The sequence below is a fragment of the Papio anubis genome, chromosome 3, assembly GCF_008728515.1.
Source record: "Papio anubis isolate 15944 chromosome 3, Panubis1.0, whole genome shotgun sequence".
NCBI lineage: Eukaryota > Metazoa > Chordata > Mammalia > Primates > Cercopithecidae > Papio > Papio anubis.
Window position 1 is genome coordinate 181,611,585 of NC_044978.1, and position 18,313 is coordinate 181,629,897.

At 43.1% G+C, this 18,313-nt stretch overlaps 1 protein-coding gene across 6 annotated transcripts in view; it reads right to left on the bottom strand.

The window, feature by feature from the left end:
- The window catches only part of LOC116274223 (regulator of G-protein signaling 12), a 110,153-nt gene that overhangs the window by 37,089 nt on the left and 54,751 nt on the right, over positions 1-18,313 (bottom strand). The window contains exon 3 of one of the 6 annotated variants that reach the window (XM_031664763.1): positions 16,548-17,845. The exons of the other annotated variants lie outside the window; for them this stretch is intronic. Within the exon in view, the coding sequence (XP_031520623.1) occupies positions 17,804-17,845 (42 nt within the window). The 3' untranslated portion in view covers positions 16,548-17,803. Of the gene's footprint in view, positions 1-16,547; positions 17,846-18,313 lie in introns of those variants that run through there. 6 annotated transcript variants of the gene reach the window in all.

Here is an 18,313-nt window from a genome sequence, read left to right on the forward strand (position 1 = left end):
AAAATTTCTAAGTTAAATTCTGAAAATAGCAAAGTCACAAACCTAAGAGACAGGGTAAAAGGAGCTTATTCTGAGAGGCCTGTGAGGATCTCATTCCCACACAATGTGACGTGCGACACGTTGTCCCAGAGGTGAGTGGGAGGCCAGGAAGAAGCCAACGCTATCAACCCAACAGCCAAGAAGGCTTAGGCCGGACTCGGGGCTCCGTCGGTTTTTGCTGGGAATTACAGCTCTGGATGGGCAAGATCACAGCACAGGCCTCAAGACGGGATCAAGGCAACTCACTGGGGACAGATGTGAAAGCTCCTGTCACCTCCCTCCCTCCTCCCTCTCTCAAGCCCTGTCCTCCCTCCCTCCTCTCACCTCCGTCCCTCCTCCCACCTGTCTCCCTCCTCCCTCCAGCCCCATCCTCCCTCCCTCCTCCCTCCCTTAAGCCCTGTCCTCCCTGCCTCCTCTCACCTGTCTCCTTCCTCCCTCCATCCCTATCCTCCCTCCCTCCTCCCTCCCTTAAGCCCTGTCCTTTCTCCCTCTTCTCACCTGTCTCCCTCTTCCCTCCAGACTCCCTCTACAGGGCCAAGAGTAGGCACTGCCTGCTGTGCAGGTGACACCATGCACTCGACCCCACTCTGCCGCTGTAGCATGAAAACAGCAGACGGCACCTGTGGCCCAGGGAGACTCTATGTACGAGAACAGGCAGCGGGTCTGGCCAGGGACTGCGGTCTGCCATCCCTGGCCCTGAATACCCCCTCTCTGCCCAGCCCCTGAGTCCAGGTCTGTCCCAGGGTCCAGCCCAGGCTCCTGGCTCCTACAGCTCCCAGGGAACCTGCAAACCACCATCACCTCATCCTCCTGTCGCCTGGGACACCCCTTCTGCTCCCCTGGAAAAGTGCAGCTTCCGCCCTGGGTGCAGGAGGCTCCATCCAGTGACCACCTGGATTCTGCCTGCCTTGTATAGGGTGTACCCCTCTGGGTCCCACACTTCACCCAGCCTCCTCTCGCCACAGGGAGGGTCCTTCCAAGCAGAGGTGCCAAGCCTCCTCCTGCAGCAGCCAGGCCCTGGCTCTCCCAGGCAGCGCCCACCAAGTCAAGTGATGGGAAATCAGCCAAGGCCCCCAAATTCTCCACGCCACACACAGGGCAGTCGCCTTCTCCTTCAGCTCCCGGCAGTAAATTTACCCAAAGCTTCTGTCACACTTAGAATATCCAAGTCCAGGTGTCAGCCCAGCCCTCCCTCCTTCTGTCCCTGGGACACACCAGCTGCCCCAGGCCCTGGGCCATGTCCCAACACCTGCCCTGGCTCCCTCCGAGCGTCGGGCACTCCCCACATCACCTGGCCTTGTTTCCAGGGGCCACGAGCCCCTGGACAGTCTCCTGCTGCTGCTGTTTGTTCATCTCTCCCAAGTGGAGGGCAGACTCCCAAGGGCAGGACATTGCCTGGCCCAGCCCTACTGAACCGCAGCTCAGGAACAATGCGGGCCGACTTCCGCGGGGACATCTGCGGGAGCAGGTTCTGAGGACACACCCACCCTGCCAGGGTCCCTGGGTGAGAGGAGCCCAGTGCCAGGAAGCTCAGCACATGCTGCAGGGGCTGCCCTCAGACATGGAGGCCCCAAGTCACAGTTAGGCAGATGGACGTCACAAGCCCAGGAGCCCTGAGGTGCAGCCAGTGATGCGGTGCTAGTATCGGATGGTGACAGCCAAGCCAGAACTCAAGGGACAACAAGGCCATCCCCAGGGTTTACACGGTAACCCTTACAAACAGTTACATGATTCATCAAAGATAAATTCTGCTTATTTTGCTGGTGAATAGAGAAAAGCACAAATATGAGTAAAATACAGTTCCTGGCCATCTCAAGACACGTGCAGAATCGGAGAGGGAAGCATTCGAAATCACAGACGATGTGACCGAGCAGAGCCCCAGACTCCCAGGTGCCCGGCCGCTCCGGCAGCATGGGTTCTGCAAGCCTGGGGGGGCCTGTGCCCTCCCCATCCCGGCACTGCACTGCCCTTCCCCGTGTTCCCCCCGCCCACTCCGCAAGTACCTCCCAGCCCTCCAGGCCACCCTCAGGTTTCTAGTGCCAAGCTTCCTTCCAGTCCCCAACCCCGGGGTCCCAAGGGGTCTGTCTACCTCCCTTCACTCTGGTGACCCCACTCCCTCTCAGCTCTTGTTAGGAACCACTGTTGGTCTTTGGGCTGTTCCCGCCAAGCCTGCCCCAAACCAGGAGGGCTGGCAGGTCCACACGCTGCCGCCTCACTCCTGCACAGAGCCCTGCAGTGAGCGCCGGGTGAGCAGGACGTGGCGTCCATCTCCACAGCAGGCAGTGCTGTGGTTTCCCAAGCAGAGTCTCCTACACGTGGAACACGCAAACCCCTGTCCTTCTCGCCATCTTGCCGCTACACTTCTCCCCACCGTGGCTCCTTACCAGGAGTCGACTGACTACAAGACTCGGGGTCTCTCAGGGAGGCTGGAACCCAAAATGAAAGTCAGAGAAACAGAACATGAGCCAAGCTTAAACTGGATTTTAAAAAATTGTTTCTCTTTAAAATAGCTGAATCTCTTTGATGAGGGAAAGAATAGAAACTTATAATCACCAGTCACTTTTTCCATTTTAACATAATGTAACTTTGCAGAAATAATTCCAAAAACACTAGGATTTATGAATGAGGTAAGAAGAGGGAGAGAACTGCTAGTTCCAAATAGCCTTGCCATGCACACTCACTGATGCACACACGATCTCACACACACCCTCGCACACACACGCCCCCACACTCACTGATGCGCAGTCTCACACACTCACATACACACGCCTTCACATACGTGCACACACTATCACACACACACTCACATACATCCTCGCGTTTCAAATGGCCTTGCCATGCACTCACAGACGTGCACGCTCTCACACATATACACACCCTCACACACACAGATACCTTCCCAGTCACACTCACACCCTCGCGCACACACACCCCTCACACACAGCCTCACACTCCCACACACTGACACACTATCACTCTCACATGACTTACCTGGACTTATTACTCCATCTCTTAATTTTAATTCTCCTTTACCTTTTATGCTTAAGATTTTTTTATCTTCTTTTTATATTTTATATTTCATTTTTTATTTCACTTTATTTTTATTAATTTTGAGAGATTTGAGCATTTTTGTGATTTTATTACATTCTTTAACTCTTATTTCTTATTTTTGAGACTTTTTACATTTTTGTTTTGATCTTTGTGATGCCTTTTTTAATTTGAGAGAGACATTCCTTTATTGTCTCTCACATTTGATTATCTCCACCTCCCTCACACACCCACACCCCCTTGTAACCCTCACCACACACACACCACCACCCTTGCACACCACCACCACCCTCACACCCTCACACACCTCACACACACCCTCTCACCCTCACACATCCTCACATACATCCTCACATAAACCTCACACCCTCACATGCACACACCCTCACTCTTCATGACGTGAGGCTACACACTCGTTAGGACAACTAAGGAAAAATGTGCCCTCAACCTGGCACTCGCAGGAGATCCTGCAGACTCAGTCCTGCCTGGCTTGGGCAGGGCCTGGAACCCCACCCATACCTCATGTCCCCTACCTGGGTCTCCAGCACCCTACCCCTCCTTCACTGCCACTTCCCTTTGAGACAAGGAACACGTGTGGAGAAACCAGCAAACAAAACCCAAGTGCACCAGCCCAGCCCCATCCACAGCGGATGGCTGCCCTCCATCCCCCTCAGGGCCACAGCCTGCTGTGGGTGACGAGGGAGAGCACTACACACTGGCTCCTGGCTCCCAACACTGACTTCCCCAGGCTGGTGGGGGGCACTGTTCCCTGAAAGCCTCAGTCCCAAGAACACAGCTCCACCAGGAGCCTGGCCTGTGAGAGGCACTGATGCATGTGGGCCTATCTTCTAGGCCCTCAGTGCAGCTCTAAGACATTTCGCAAACACTTTAGACCATCTCTGTCTGAACCTGACTTAACACCTGGAAGGGAGAGACCTTCCCTCTGACTGCATCTTTCCTCAATAGGCCTGTTGCTGCCTCCCTTGCAGAACAAACAAAACTCGCCCCTGCAATTCCCAGAGCAGCTATGTTATCCTCTGACCTCCACCTCTTGCCTCGGGAGCTCCTCCAAGTGCTCCCCACCGAGGGCCTTCCCTTGCTTCTGCTACCTGGAGCCAGTTCATGCCCTTGGTTTCCATCCCACCCGGCTCAGAGGCCAGCCTGCCCCTCGCCATTTCCACTCACGCACCCAGGTCCCGGGCCCCATCTTGCTTTCAGGCCCACTTGCAAACCCTCATCCCAGAGACTAACACTGCCTGCTCTGGGCTGATGCCCTAGCCTTTCAAAAGGGCTGGAAAAAAATATACACAATCAAACTGCCATTGTTGTCATCAACTATAACACAAATTCAGAAGAGTACAAAACAGAAAAGCATGGCTCGGTGGTTTATCATAAAGTGAAGCCCACAAAGCCCCCACCCAGTTCACAATGAAAAGCACAACAATGTTCTAGCTCTTCTTTATGGTTCTACCACTGAAGCACATAACATAAAACCATGGTTTTCAACAGTCTTGTCTGTGTTCAGATTTCTATAACTGGAATGACACAGGTGCATTCTCTTGCGTCTGCCATCTTTCTGTGATATTTATCCATGTTATTAAGACAGCCATAGTCCATTAGCTTCTACAGCCATCGAGCATTCCGCTGCGGGAATAAATCACAGGCTATCTGTCCTTTCCACTGCTGGTGGGCAGTCAGGCTGCTTCCGTGTAGGGATCTTATGAATCCTGCTATTTTGAATTCTTGCACATGCTCTTGGTACACATGATGGAACTCTAGGAATTTGCCTGGAAACGTTCTCATAGGTGACTTTGGCTAGCACCCGTAATAAAATGTCTACTCAAATCCCTCGCCACTGTGCATTTGAGCCATTTGTCACTCTCATGGACGTGCTGCGTTCTCAGGGTCCACGGGCCTCTGTGGGTGGCTGCGCCGTCCTCCTGCCCTTCCTTCTAGGAATGGTATGTTTCGACGAATGCAGGTTCCTAATATTCATTTAATCACAATCATCAGTCTTTGCCTTTACATTGAGTGCCTTTTGTATCTGTTTTAAAACCTTTTACCTCACAAAGATGTATCTATAACTTTCTTTTGCCCTTCATAAGGAAAATTAGAAAATATCTGAGACAAATTAAAATGAAAACATGACATACCAAAGCTTATGGAACAGAGCAAGAGTAGTACTAAGGGGGAAATTTATAGCCTTAAATGCTTACATAAAAAATAAAAAAGATCTCAAATCAACAATTTAATTTTACAACTTAAGAAACTAGGGAAAAAAAAAAACCAAACCCAAAGCTAGAAGAAGAAAGGAAATAACGAAGATTAGAGCAGAGATCAATGAAATAGAGAAGAGAAAAACAAGAAAGAAAATCAATGAAACCTAGTTGATTCTTTGAAAAGATCAAAAAAATGGACAAATCTTTTGCTAAATGAACTAAGGAACAAAAGAGAAGACTCAAATTACTAAAATCAGAAATGACAAAGGGGACATTACTACCAATTCTACAGACATAACAAGAATTATAGAGGAGTACTATGAACAATTGGATAACCTAGATGAAATGGAAAAATTCTTAGAAACACAAAACCTACCAAGACCAAATCATAAAGAAACAGAAAATCTCGCCAGGCGCAGGGGCTCAAGCCTGTAATCCCAGCACTTTGGGAGGCCAAGGCGGGCAGATTGCTTGAGCCCAGGATTTCAAGACAGCATAGGCGACATGGTGAAACCCCAGCTCTACAAAAAATTTAAAAAGTAAGACTAGGCGCGGTGGCTCTTGACTGTAATCCCAGCACTTTGGGAGGCCAAGGTGGGTGGCTCACCTGAGGTCAGGAGTTTGAGACCAGCCTGGTCAACATGACAAAACCCTATCTCTACTAAAAATACAAAAATTGGCCAGGCATGGTGGCACACGCCTGTAATCCCAGCTACTCTGGAGGCTGAGGCAGGAGAATCGCTTGAACCCAGGAGGCAGAGGTTGCAGTGAGCTTAGACTGCACCATTGCACTCCAGCCTGGGTAACAAGAGCGAAACTCCATCTCAAACAAAACAAAACGAAACAAAAAAACTAGCTAGGTGTGGTGGTACATACCTGTGGTCCCAGCTACTCAGGGGACTGAGGTGGGAGGATCACTTGAACCCAGGAGTTGGAGGTTGCAGTGAGCTGAGATTGTGCCACTGCACTCCAGCCTGGGGAAAGGAAGACCTCAAAAAGAAAGAAAAAGAAAAAGAATTAGAAAATCTGAATAGACCCATAACTAGTGGAATTAAATAAAATGGACAAAGGAAATGGAAGGCTTATTAAGACCCCAACAAACATTTAAAGAACTAACACCAAACCTCTTAAAAGAAGAAGGGAGGGAGGGAGGGGGGAAGGAGGGGAAGGGAGGGGAATGGGGGGAAGGAGGGAAGGAGGGAAGGAGGGGAGGAGGGAGGGAGGGAGGGAAGGAGGGAGGAGGGAGGAGGAGGGGGGGGAGGGAGGGAGGAGGAGGGAGGGAGGGAGGGAGGGGAAGGAGAGGGGGGAGGGAAGGAGGGAGGGGGGGGAGGGAAGGAGGGAGAAGAGGGGGGAGGGGTGGAGGGAGGACACGGAAGGACAGAATGGAGGACACAGACAAAGACAATATTTATGGATGAATGGATGGAACTAAATACGAACAAATGGTGGACACACAGTGGAATGGAGCCCCTTAGAATGGTGGAATATGACCACACACCATGACTAAATAAGAGGGAAAATCACATAATTCACTGATGTAAAAAAATTTCACAAAATTCAATACCCTTTCATGACTTTAAAAAAAACACTCAATAAACTAGAAATAGAAGGAAACTACCTCAAATATAAAAGGCATTAGTGAAAAATTAACAGAAAACATCATATCTACTGGAGAATGGCTGAAAGCTTTTCATCTAAGATCATGAACAAGGCATGAATACCCACTTTGACAATTCTTTTCAACATAGTACTGTAAGTTCTAGCCAGAGCAATTAGGCAAAAAAAAAAGAAATGAAAGGCCCCCAAACTGGAAACAAACAAGTAAAATTTTCTCTGTTCACAGATAGTAAGATATTTTATGTAGAAGATTCCACCAAAAAAAAAAAAAAACCCTATTAGAGCTAACAAATGAATTCTGCAAACAGGAAGACACGAAGTCAACACACAAAAATCCGTTGCATTTCTACACTGACAGTGAAAAATCTGAAAAGTAAATTATAAAAACAATTACATTAACAATAGTATAAAAAGAACACCGAGGAATTAACCAAACCAAGGGAGGTGAAAGACTTGTACAATGAAAACTAGAAAACATTGCTGAAAGGAATAAAGACTTAAGTAAATATAACATATCCCATGTTGATGGATGGACAGACTTGATAAAGTTAAGATGTCAATACTCCCCAAAGCAATCTGCAGATTCAATGTAATCCCTATTGAAATCCCAATGACTTTTTACAGAAATAGAAAAACCCATCCTAAAATTCACTTGGAATTTCAAGAGACCCTAAAGAGCCCAAACAATCTTGAAAAAGAAGAACAAAGCTAGAGGACTTGAACTTCCTGATTTCAAAGCTACAGTAATCAAAACAGTGTGGCACTGGCATAAAGACATACACATAAGACCAATGGAATAGAAAAGAAAGCCCAGAAATAAACTCTTACATAAATAGTCAAATCATTTTTGAGAAGGGTGCCAAAACCATTCAATGGGGAAAGAAAGGATAATCTCTTCAATAAATGGTGCTGGGAAAAGGATATCCACATTCAAAAGAATAAAAATGGACCTTTACCTGACACCATATACAAAAGTTACTTCAAAATGGGTCAAAGACCTAAATAACGCCTGAAACAATAAAACTTAGAAGAAAACAGGGTAAAAGCTTCAAGACACTGGATTTGGCAATGATTTCTTGGATATCAAAGGCACACACAACAAATGAAAAAATAGATAAATTGGACTTCATGAAAATTTAAGAATTTTGCACACCAAAGATAGTATCAATAGAGTAAAAAGGCAACCCACAGAATGAGAAAACATTTGCAAATCATGTATCTGATACGGGGTTAATATCTGGAATACAGACAGAACTCCTAAAACTCAACAACAAAAACAAACAACCTGATTAAAAAATGGGCAAAGGACTTGAGTAGACATTTCTCCAAAGAAAATATGCAAATAGCCAAAAAGCACATGAAAAGATGCTCAGCAACACTAAACATTAGCGAAATGCAAATCCAAAAAATGAGATACCACTTCACACTCATTAGGATGACTACTATCAAAAAAAACAGAAAGCGTTTTTTTTGTCAAGGAGAAGCTAGAAACCTTGTGCACTGTCATTAGGAATATCCAGTGGTACAGCCACTATGGAAAACAGTATGGTGGTTTCTCAAAAATTAAAAATAGGATTACCAAATGATACAGAAATTCCACTTTTGGGATATGCCCAAAAGAATGGGAAGCAGGAACTCAACAGGTATTTATACACCCATATTCATAGCAGTATTATTCACAATAGCTAAAACACAGAAGCAACACAAGTGTCTATCAACAGGTGAACAGATAAGCAAAATATGAGTATATCCACACAGTAGAATATTATTCAGCCTTAAAAGGGAAGGACATTCTGACACATGCTACAACACGGATGACCCCTGAGAACATTATGCCAAGTGAAATAAGCCAGTTACAAAAAGACAAATACTGTATGATTTCACTTAGAATAGTGAACACTATTCTAGTGATACCTAGAATAGTCCAAATCATACAGATAGAAAGTAGAATGGTGGCTGCCAGGGGCTGGGGGTGGGGGGAATGGGGAATTAGTGTTTAATGGGTACAGAGTCTAAGAAGACAAAAAAACTTCTAGAGATGGATGGTGGTGATGGTTGCACATTATGAGTGAATTTAATAACACTGAACTGCATACTTAAAAATGGTTAAAATAATGAATTTTGTTGTATGTATTTTACCACAATTAAAATAAATTGAAAAGCCAGGTGTGGTGGCTCATGCCTGTAATCCTAGCATTTTGGAAGGCCAAGGCAGGTGGATCACCTGAGCTCAGGAGTTTGAGACCATCCTGGACAACATGGTGAAACTCTGTCTCTACAAAAAATACAAAAATTATCCGGGCATGATGGCTCACTCCTGTACTCCCAGCTACATGGGGGGCTGAGGCCAAAGGAGGGCTTGAGCCCAGGAGGCAGAGGTTGCAGTGAGCCAAGATTGCACCACTGCACTCCAGTATGGGGGACAGAGCAAGAAGCTATCTTAAAAAAAAAAAAAAATTGAAAAAGATAATCTTGGCTACTCTTGGCCCTTTGTATTCCCATGAAGATTTTAGAATCATCTTCTTTAATCAAAAACCTCTTGGCATTTTGATTAAAACTGCACTGAATATATAGGTCATTTTCTAAATGTATATACAATTGATTTTTGTATATTAACCATGTATCTAGCAACCTTGTTGAATTAATTCATTTTAATAACTGGTCTATAGATACTTTGGGATTTTCTTTTCTTTTTTTTTTTTTTCCTTTTTTTGGAGACAAGGTCTCACTTTGTCCCCCAGGCTAGAACGCAGTGGCACAAACACAGCTTACTGTAGCCTCGATCTCCCAGGCTCAGGCAATCCTCCCACCTCAGCCCCACAAGCAGCTGGGACTACGGGCACATACCACCACACCCAGATAACTTTTGTATTTTTTGTAGAGACAGGTCTTAGCCATGTTGCCCAGGCTGGTCTCAAACTCCTGAACTCAAATGATCTGCCCGCTTCAGCCTCCCAAAGTGCTGGGATTACAGGTGTGAGCCACCACTGGACTTTTGGATCTTCTGTTACAATCACATCATCTGAGAACAGTAACATTTTCACTTCTTCTTTGCAAGCTTTTTTATGTGCTGGTTGCTTTAAGAAACGGAGTCTCGCTCTGTCGCCCAGGCTGGAGTGCAGTGGCCGGATCTCAGCTCACTGCAAGCTCTGCCTCCCGGGTTCACGCCATTCTCTGGCCTCAGCCTCCCAAGTAGCTGGGACTACAGGCGCCCGCCACCTCGCCCGGCTAGTTTTTTGTATTTCTTAATAGAGACGGGGTTTCACCGTGTTAGCCAGGATGGTCTCGATCTCCTGACCTCGTGATCCGCCCGTCTCGGCCTCCCAAAGTGCTGGGATTACAGGCTTGAGCCACCGCGCCCGGCCCCTTTGCAAGCTTTTTAAACTTTTGTTGTTTTTACTTGCTTAGTACACTAACCAGGACTTCCGGTAATGATTTAAATTGAAATCTTTCTCTTGTTCCTGATCACAAAGGGAAAGCTTAATTATGATTCCATAATTAGTTATGATGCCATAGAGTTTTTTGATATCCTTATCAGATTAAGGAAATTTCTTTCAATTCTTTTAACTTTGTTTTACCATAAATGGATACTGAATTTTACCAAATGCCTTTCCTGCTTCTTTTTTTTTTTTTTTTTTTTTTTGAGACGGGAGTCTCGGCCTGTCACTCCAGACTGGAGTGCAGTGGCCGATCTCAGCTCACTGCAAGCTCCTCACCCCGGTTCACGCTTATTTCTCCTGCCTCAGCCTCCCCGAGTAGCTGGGATCAGAAGCTCACAGCCACCTCGCTAAGTTTTTGTATTTTTAGTAGAGACGGGTTTCACCCTGTTAGCCAGGATGGTCTCGACCCTGACCTTCGTGGATCCCAGCCTTCCCCGGCCTCCCAAAGTGCTGGGATTACAGGCTTGAGCCACCGCGCCCGGCCTTCCTGCTTCTTTTGAGATAATACTTTTTTTTATTTATTCTGTTAATATAGTAAGTTAAATTGATTGATTTTCAAATGTTAAAAAATACTGTGTCCTTGAAACAAATGTGTATGTTACCCTTTTTATAAATTGCTGGAATCACCTTGCTAATGTTTCATTTAGGATTCTCACGCATATGTTTATTGGCAAGCTTGGCCTATGATTTCCCTTTCTTATGTCTTTGTCAGATTTTTGATACCAAGGTTATGGTAGCCTCATAAAATGAGCTGGGAAATAATCTTTCTTTATTTTTTGTTGGTTTGTTGGTTTTCTATTTCACTAATTGATGCTTTTACCTTTTATTATTGCCTAGCTTTGACGTCCTGTAATTCTGTTCTACAACTTTTTCTCCAACTTCTTGAGATGACATTCTATTTTCCTTCATCTCTAATATATGCATTGAAAGCTGTGAACTCTTCTTTACACACAGTTTCAGCTATATCCCACAAGTTTAGATATGTAGTATTCTCATTGATGTTTGTTTCAAAATGCTTTCTAGCTTCCATTGTGATTGCGTCTGTGAACTCTGGATTATTTCGTAATGGACTGCTTACTTAGCAAACACATTTTGCTGTTGGCTTACAGTGTACCTGCACTGTGGCAGGAAACAGTTTCTGCAGGACAGGCTTGAATATTTTTCAGATTTGTTTTACCGTCCAGCACATGTAATGCCCAGGCTCATCAGCTTTTGTAATGTTCCAAGGGCTTAGAAAGAATGCACTTACTGAGTGTGGCATTACATGAAAGTTCATTTGTGAGAAAGAGTCATCAACACACCCGGTATGATTAAGTACCAACTAAAGGCAAAATGCGAACGGCAGGTGTCCCTGGCAGAATCTAACAAAGCCCTAATCCCCTACAACCAGAAGGCAGACATGGTGGAGCCCCATTCAGGACTTGTAAAGGTGAGCACAGCCTCCAAGAAGTGGAATTCGCAGCTCCACCAGGCTTCCCATGTTGCGGGAGGAAAACAAGCTGTTCCTGGGGCAAGCTGGCTGGGCAGCCAGCAAGGGTATTGCTTAATTTACACAGTTTTAAAGAATCAAGGCCAAGGGCAGCAACCCCAATAAAGTCACGATCCTTTGTCCAATTTGAAAAATGTGAGTCATTTCTCAAACCTGGAAGCCACTGATTAAAGGAATGCAGAACAGAATTAGGCAGGTCCTTGTAACACCAAGGCAGGTGTCATCAATAGTCATTTCCCCAGTCTCTCTCCATGGGCTGTTGGCCACTTGCTTGGGAAGTGGTGTGTTAGGGAAAGGGGAATGCCCAGAGCTCTCTGGTTTCGTTGAACTTAGGGTAGGAATCGACACTATCTAGGGACCCAAAGCACTACCATGTTCTCCCTATAAAGAGGGGGCGCATGGAAGCCAGGTTATGCAGGGAGTCCTGGCCCCTGTCTAGCTCACAACAGATCCACAGACCCACCCACGGTCATTTCCCTAGTTCCCAAATGTATACATGAAATGACCGGCAGAACCCTCACATTGGTTCCTTCACTCACTGGTAAGAGCTACTCAGCTGGAAAAGTCCAGGAGAAGCCCGTGGCACAGTCTCCTTCCCCAACCCAAACCAAGACAGTTAGTGAAAAACACTGCCACATCAGGGAAGAAACAGCCCAGACTGGTACCATCCTCAAAGACTTCAAAAAAGGTGAAAGTGGTAGTCCCTGTCACACCCAAGTTAACTCATACCAGTCTGGTCCTACAAAGTTCAGATGGATCACGGTGATGATAGTGAGCTACTACAAACTTAACTAAGAAGCAGTGCCAATCACAGCTGCTGTGCCAGATGTGGTACCTTTGCTAGAGTACAGTAACATTCCCCCAGGATGCAGCATGCACACACTGATCTAGGAATGCCTTCTTTTCCATTCCTATCAGAAAGATGAAACTCAGTTCACTCTCACATAGGACAGGCAGCAGTGTATGCTGCCTGTCCTATGTAGTCCTGCCCCAGGCCTCGTTAACCCTCCCACCCTCCAGCAAGGTCGTCCCAGAGGACCTGTATGACCTGGTTCAACTCAGAACATCACAGTGGCTCATTATACCTTTAACATCAGGCTAACTGGACCAGATGAGCAAGAAGCGGCAAGTATGCTGGAGGCCTTAGCACGCCACATGCACTCTGGAGGGTGCGAGGCAGAACCTACAGAGACTCAGTGGCCTGCCCTATCGGCAAAGTTTTAGGAGTCAAACATCCCTTCCAAAGAAAGGGACAAATTATTTTAACTCACAACTCCTGTCTCTCAGACAGAAGCCAATGTCTGGTAGGCCTCTTTGGGTTTGTGAAAGTTGTCAGATTCAAAACAGAGTCACTATATTAAAAACCCTGATAAATAGAGCTAGGGAAGGTTAAGAAGGGGGGGTTCTCATAGACAAATGCCTGATAACAAGACTTATCACAACAGACTGGAAAACTATAACCTTGCACAAAGGCCAAACAACCTTACACACACACACAAATTACTTCTGCGAGGACATCTGCCTAGCAACTGCCTGTCCAGCCTCAGAATCATGCCACCCTTGTTATTGATCCTTGTAGCCAAGAAAAAATATCTCAAAACAATTTTGCAATCATATTCATTTTTCCTTAAGAAATCTTTATCTTCCATTACTTCCCTGAATATGTACATAGTTTACCATAGCATGTATCCCACTGCAATGCCTATTCCTGAATAAACACCATTTTCTTTTGGAGAGTCTGCCTCCCTATTTGTTATTTAGGATGACATAACCGGTGTCAGAAGTGGGACGTGGAGAAGGATCACCTGTGGAAAGAATCAATAATTCTTGGAACTGGTATGCGGTACTCAATTAAGCCCTTTGAGCTCTCTGCTTCCACGGCTCACCTCTTCTGCCTTTAAAAGTCTTCTTTCAAACCAAGCCTCCCATTTTTTGTAAGAAGCTCTTTTTCACTTTATTTGGGATCTGAGTTAATAAAGGACCTTAATAAAGGACCTTGCATCTGTCTGGGATGATAAAAGACTTTTTGTCTCTTCTGGGAAGTCCCTTCTGGGGTAAGGACCATGTCCCTCTGGTTACTACAGAATTTATATTGTCTGGTTCTGCACACCCGGTTTAATGTTCTGTTTGGACTGCATGCCTGGCTTAAAATTTCTGTGAACACACTTATTTTTTGTTTCATTTTGATTTGCTTACGCACATCTGTATATGATTTGGCTCTTTTTTCTCTTGCTTGTTTCTGGCCATGATCTGAAAGCAAAACTAAAGATTCTAAATAATGGGTATGGGGTGGCCAATTAACAAGGGCAGTCAGCACCCTATAAGGCACCAGTCCAAACTCCCTGACAGGAATTATAGGATTTTTTTTGCTCAAGAGATTAATAAGAAATGAAATGGGATTTTTAAACACTGAAGTACACCAGGTCTTCTGGGACTCTGGCCAGCTATACGGTGGTCCATTCTTGTGCGGTGATGGGCAAACTACACGAGGAAACATGCAGCACTGGACGGCCATTTTTCTAACTGTCTAAGCTTGTTAAAAACTGTAACTAACTACAGGGTTAACTCTCCATCTCTTTTTTCTGCCAACTTTGAATCTGATGAGTTTTCTGCCAGCATTAAGATAAACTCATTGCTTATGGAAACTAAGATTTAAGTGTTAAAGGGCTTTCAAAATAATGGCTTTATAAATTATTTCAAATCTATGGCAACCAACAATGCAGACACCTTTTGGAAATGTAAATTTAGGTTTGTATAACAATTGCTTAGGGTGGTGAAAAAGTTAATTGAAAAGTTGATATTCTAAAAAAAAAACTTTATAAATGTTTACATAAGCTAGGCTGTCAGATCAAACAGGTTAAAATCTTAAGCTCAGAGCAATACTATAAGGTATCTCTGTCTGACATAAAAATTATTTTGTCTGACACTTAAGAGCCAGAAAAGGCAAACAAACAAAAAGATTTGTTACAAATTCAAGGCAACTTGAAAATTCTGGGTATTTTTTATACAATTTAGCCAGGCCTAGCTAAAATGTAAACATCTGAATATTCAGCCCTAAATTCATTTGAATCTGAAAAAAGGATTAAAAGGTTTTTAAAAGTCAAACTGCTATGAAAACTGCTTTATCCAAAATTCTGGTCCATAGCCTTCATGAATTACTTATCAGGGTAAACAGAACTTAGCCACGAATAAAAGTCCCATTTTGTCAAAAATATAATTTGATCCAACTATCTTTTATAAACCAGTGAATTTGTATTACTATCTTTTGCTGTTTCATGACCAAAATTCTAAAATGAAAGCCATAAGATCTTCATTTGTGTGTATATGCTTTTATGTATGTTTACACATATTATATGTTGTATCTACATAGTAAAATCTGGCATAGCCAGAAATCCCTTAAGAAATTCTATTCGGATTGGCTTACACAAGAACTCATATAAAATATATAGTAATTAACCGAAATGCTTTTTAGTTCATGTGACTTAAATAAATAGTTTTTGTTTGTGTTTTGTTTTTTTGAGATAGGTTCTTTCTCTGTCACCCAGGCTGGGGTGCATGCAGTGGTACAAATATGGCTCACTGTGGCTTCAACCTCCTGGGCTCAAGTGATCCTTCCACCTCAGGCTCGTGATTAGCTGGGACTACAGGCGTGCACCATCATACCTGCCTAATTTTTTAATTTTTTGTAGAGATGGGATCTTGCCATGTTGCCCAGGCTGGTCTCCAACTCCTGAGCTCAAGCAATCCTCTTGCTTCAGCCTCCCAAAGTGCTGGGATTATAGGCATGAGCCACCGCACCCAGCTGATTTAAGTAAATCTTGGATAAATAAGTTGGTTTTAAATTTGTTGATAAAATAAAAATAGAAATGTCTTCAAAATTGTCAGCATACATTTTTGCCTGGCTTTACTGGTCAGACAGGATTATGTTTATCTCTGCTAGACGTCTTAAGGTTATAAAAGTATGAATCCAGCCTAAAGACACAATTATCTTTATTTGTATAACTTTTTAATGACTAAGACTAACATTGTTAGTTTAATAAAAATTGCTGTATCTTCTGTGTTATCAGCAAAATAGCCCTCTATTTATGTTTCTTGGGTAAAAACCTGATATTCATGGGCTATACAAATGGTGAAAAGGGAAATAACTTGAAATGAAGACTAGCTTTTTCTAATATCTCAGTTTTCATAAGTAAGCTAGGTATAATTATTAAAAATAAATAAATTAGGTAAATGTAGATGGGAAAGTGCTTATAAAAAACTGCCATGTAATCTGAAATCTTAAAGTTACGCTACGTTAAATTAAATGATAGATACTCATAAAATGTCTACATCATTTCCATATAAGATAAAGTACTAAAACATAAATTGCTGAACACAAACGTATGTTTGTTCTTGGCTTATTAAATTTTAGAGAAGGACTAAATATTTTTGCCTGTTAATACACAAAGTAATTATGTTATGGGAAAACATGTTTACAAAAATTATAAAATGGTTCTCATTTTATAAATGGTTCTCACATACTGATATGTGACCAGCAGTTTAAAAGTTTCTTGCTTCCAAGGTTTTCACTAAAAATTACAGTTACTAAGAGTTAAAATTCTAATATGTATGTGTGTGTGTATATATATATGTATATATAATACATTCTAATATGTATATTCTAATATGTGTGTGTATATATGTATATATAATACATTCTAATATGTATATTCTAATATGTATGTGTGTGTGTGTATATATATCAGTATACAAAGTATACCAAAAGTAAGATACGTTTCTGATGAGAAAAATTATGAGAGGAATAAAAATGTATTCTTTATTGAGAAAAAAGAGTAATTTTGTCTAGTTTGGAGATTATTTAAAATTTGTTTCAAAATATGGGTTTAGAAAGAAAAGACAAAGAAATCACTAAGTGGGAAAGAGAGAGATGTGAAGAAAGTTATAGGTATGTAGATGTATTTTAGTAAGGAAGGTTAAAAACAAAAGTGAATAATTTTGTATGAGAAAGACTCCTGTGTGGTCAATTTTTGTCCTAAAGTAAAATGCCTGTTTTTTTTAAGAAAGAGGAAGTACAGAACAAAGCAGAAAGGCTTAAGGATGTCATCGAAGGCCTATACAGGTCATAAAAGGTCTGTGAAGGGTGAATTTACGAAATAAATTTTATATGATTAAGTTGGTTCTAATTAGAAGAAAATTATAATTCTTTCTAAAGACCAAGCTTTAATATTAAAAATACACTAATACAAAGCAAAAAACATGGTTGCTTATGTTAGAACAACAGGATTTTCTTGAAGTATTGATCAGCTATTAGTAAAACTGCAGGACATTTTGATTTTCAATTCTGAAATACGTTTATAAAACAAGCTTCTGAACTGCAGCTTTTTTCTATTTTAGTCTCCATCTAATTTCCCTCCTTTCAGGTTAGAAATGCTGTCTTCATTTAGAATGGTAATTTCATTTCTCCAGGCAGAGTCTTCCTCTCAATGTGGATCTGAGAAGCTCGGCTTTGACCTGGCCTTGCTGCGCGTGACTTGCAGGCCGCATCATCACTGCCTTCCGCTCTCTCCCCTTGAGAAGCTGCAGCTGCTTGCTTGGCTGGGCAAGGACTCTTTCCTTCAATTTTTTGTCAGCTCCTGTAACTTTTTTCTCCAGTTTTAACTCTGTTACTATGGTCTGACGCACTGTTTTCCACCTGTATAACTCGATTCTGTACATTCGGCTTTTCTGGATGTGTATGAATTGTGCCATGGAAGCAGAAAACTTCCCATGCTGTGACTTAGAGCCATGTACTGCCCTGCTCAAGGTACTAACTGTCACATTTACGCTCCTCCATGATATGGTGCGCACTCATAACCTTGGACACACTCTTCCTATGTCTCATTAAATTCAAGTACTTTTCATCAGGTTCTACTTTCAGGCAAACCAAATGAGCTTCCCACGACGAGAGGCAGTCACACCACAGGAGGTTTTCCTTTACCTTTCTGGTAACTGGCCTACGAAACAAAGATTTTATGTTTTATCAAGATAATATCCTGTGCTGTCTTTATTAAGTTTTTTTATTTTTTAGGAAAACGGAGCTTTGAGTGGGTTGCTTGTTTACATTCATGGAGCTCCCTGTGTTGCTTTTGAAGTCCTTCTTATTCAGGTTAAATGAATGACTATTATCTAATAGTGACCTGTGCTCCTGTTTTGATCACGTGTTTTAAATCTTTTGGTATCTTTGATGGGATTCCCCAAGATACAAATTCTAAATTAAATCTCTTTGACCCATAATTAGCTTTAGTATTTTCCAGTCAAGCTCCTGGAGAGCCTCAAAGGACGTATCTCTAATCTTAAAAAGACAGTAAATTATTAGGCTTATCTGGTAAATTGTATAAAAAACACTAAAATGATACGTGATGCTAGACCTTCCTTCAGTCACATTTATGGGTGTGTTTTTATAGGAATGTTCCAAAATTGTT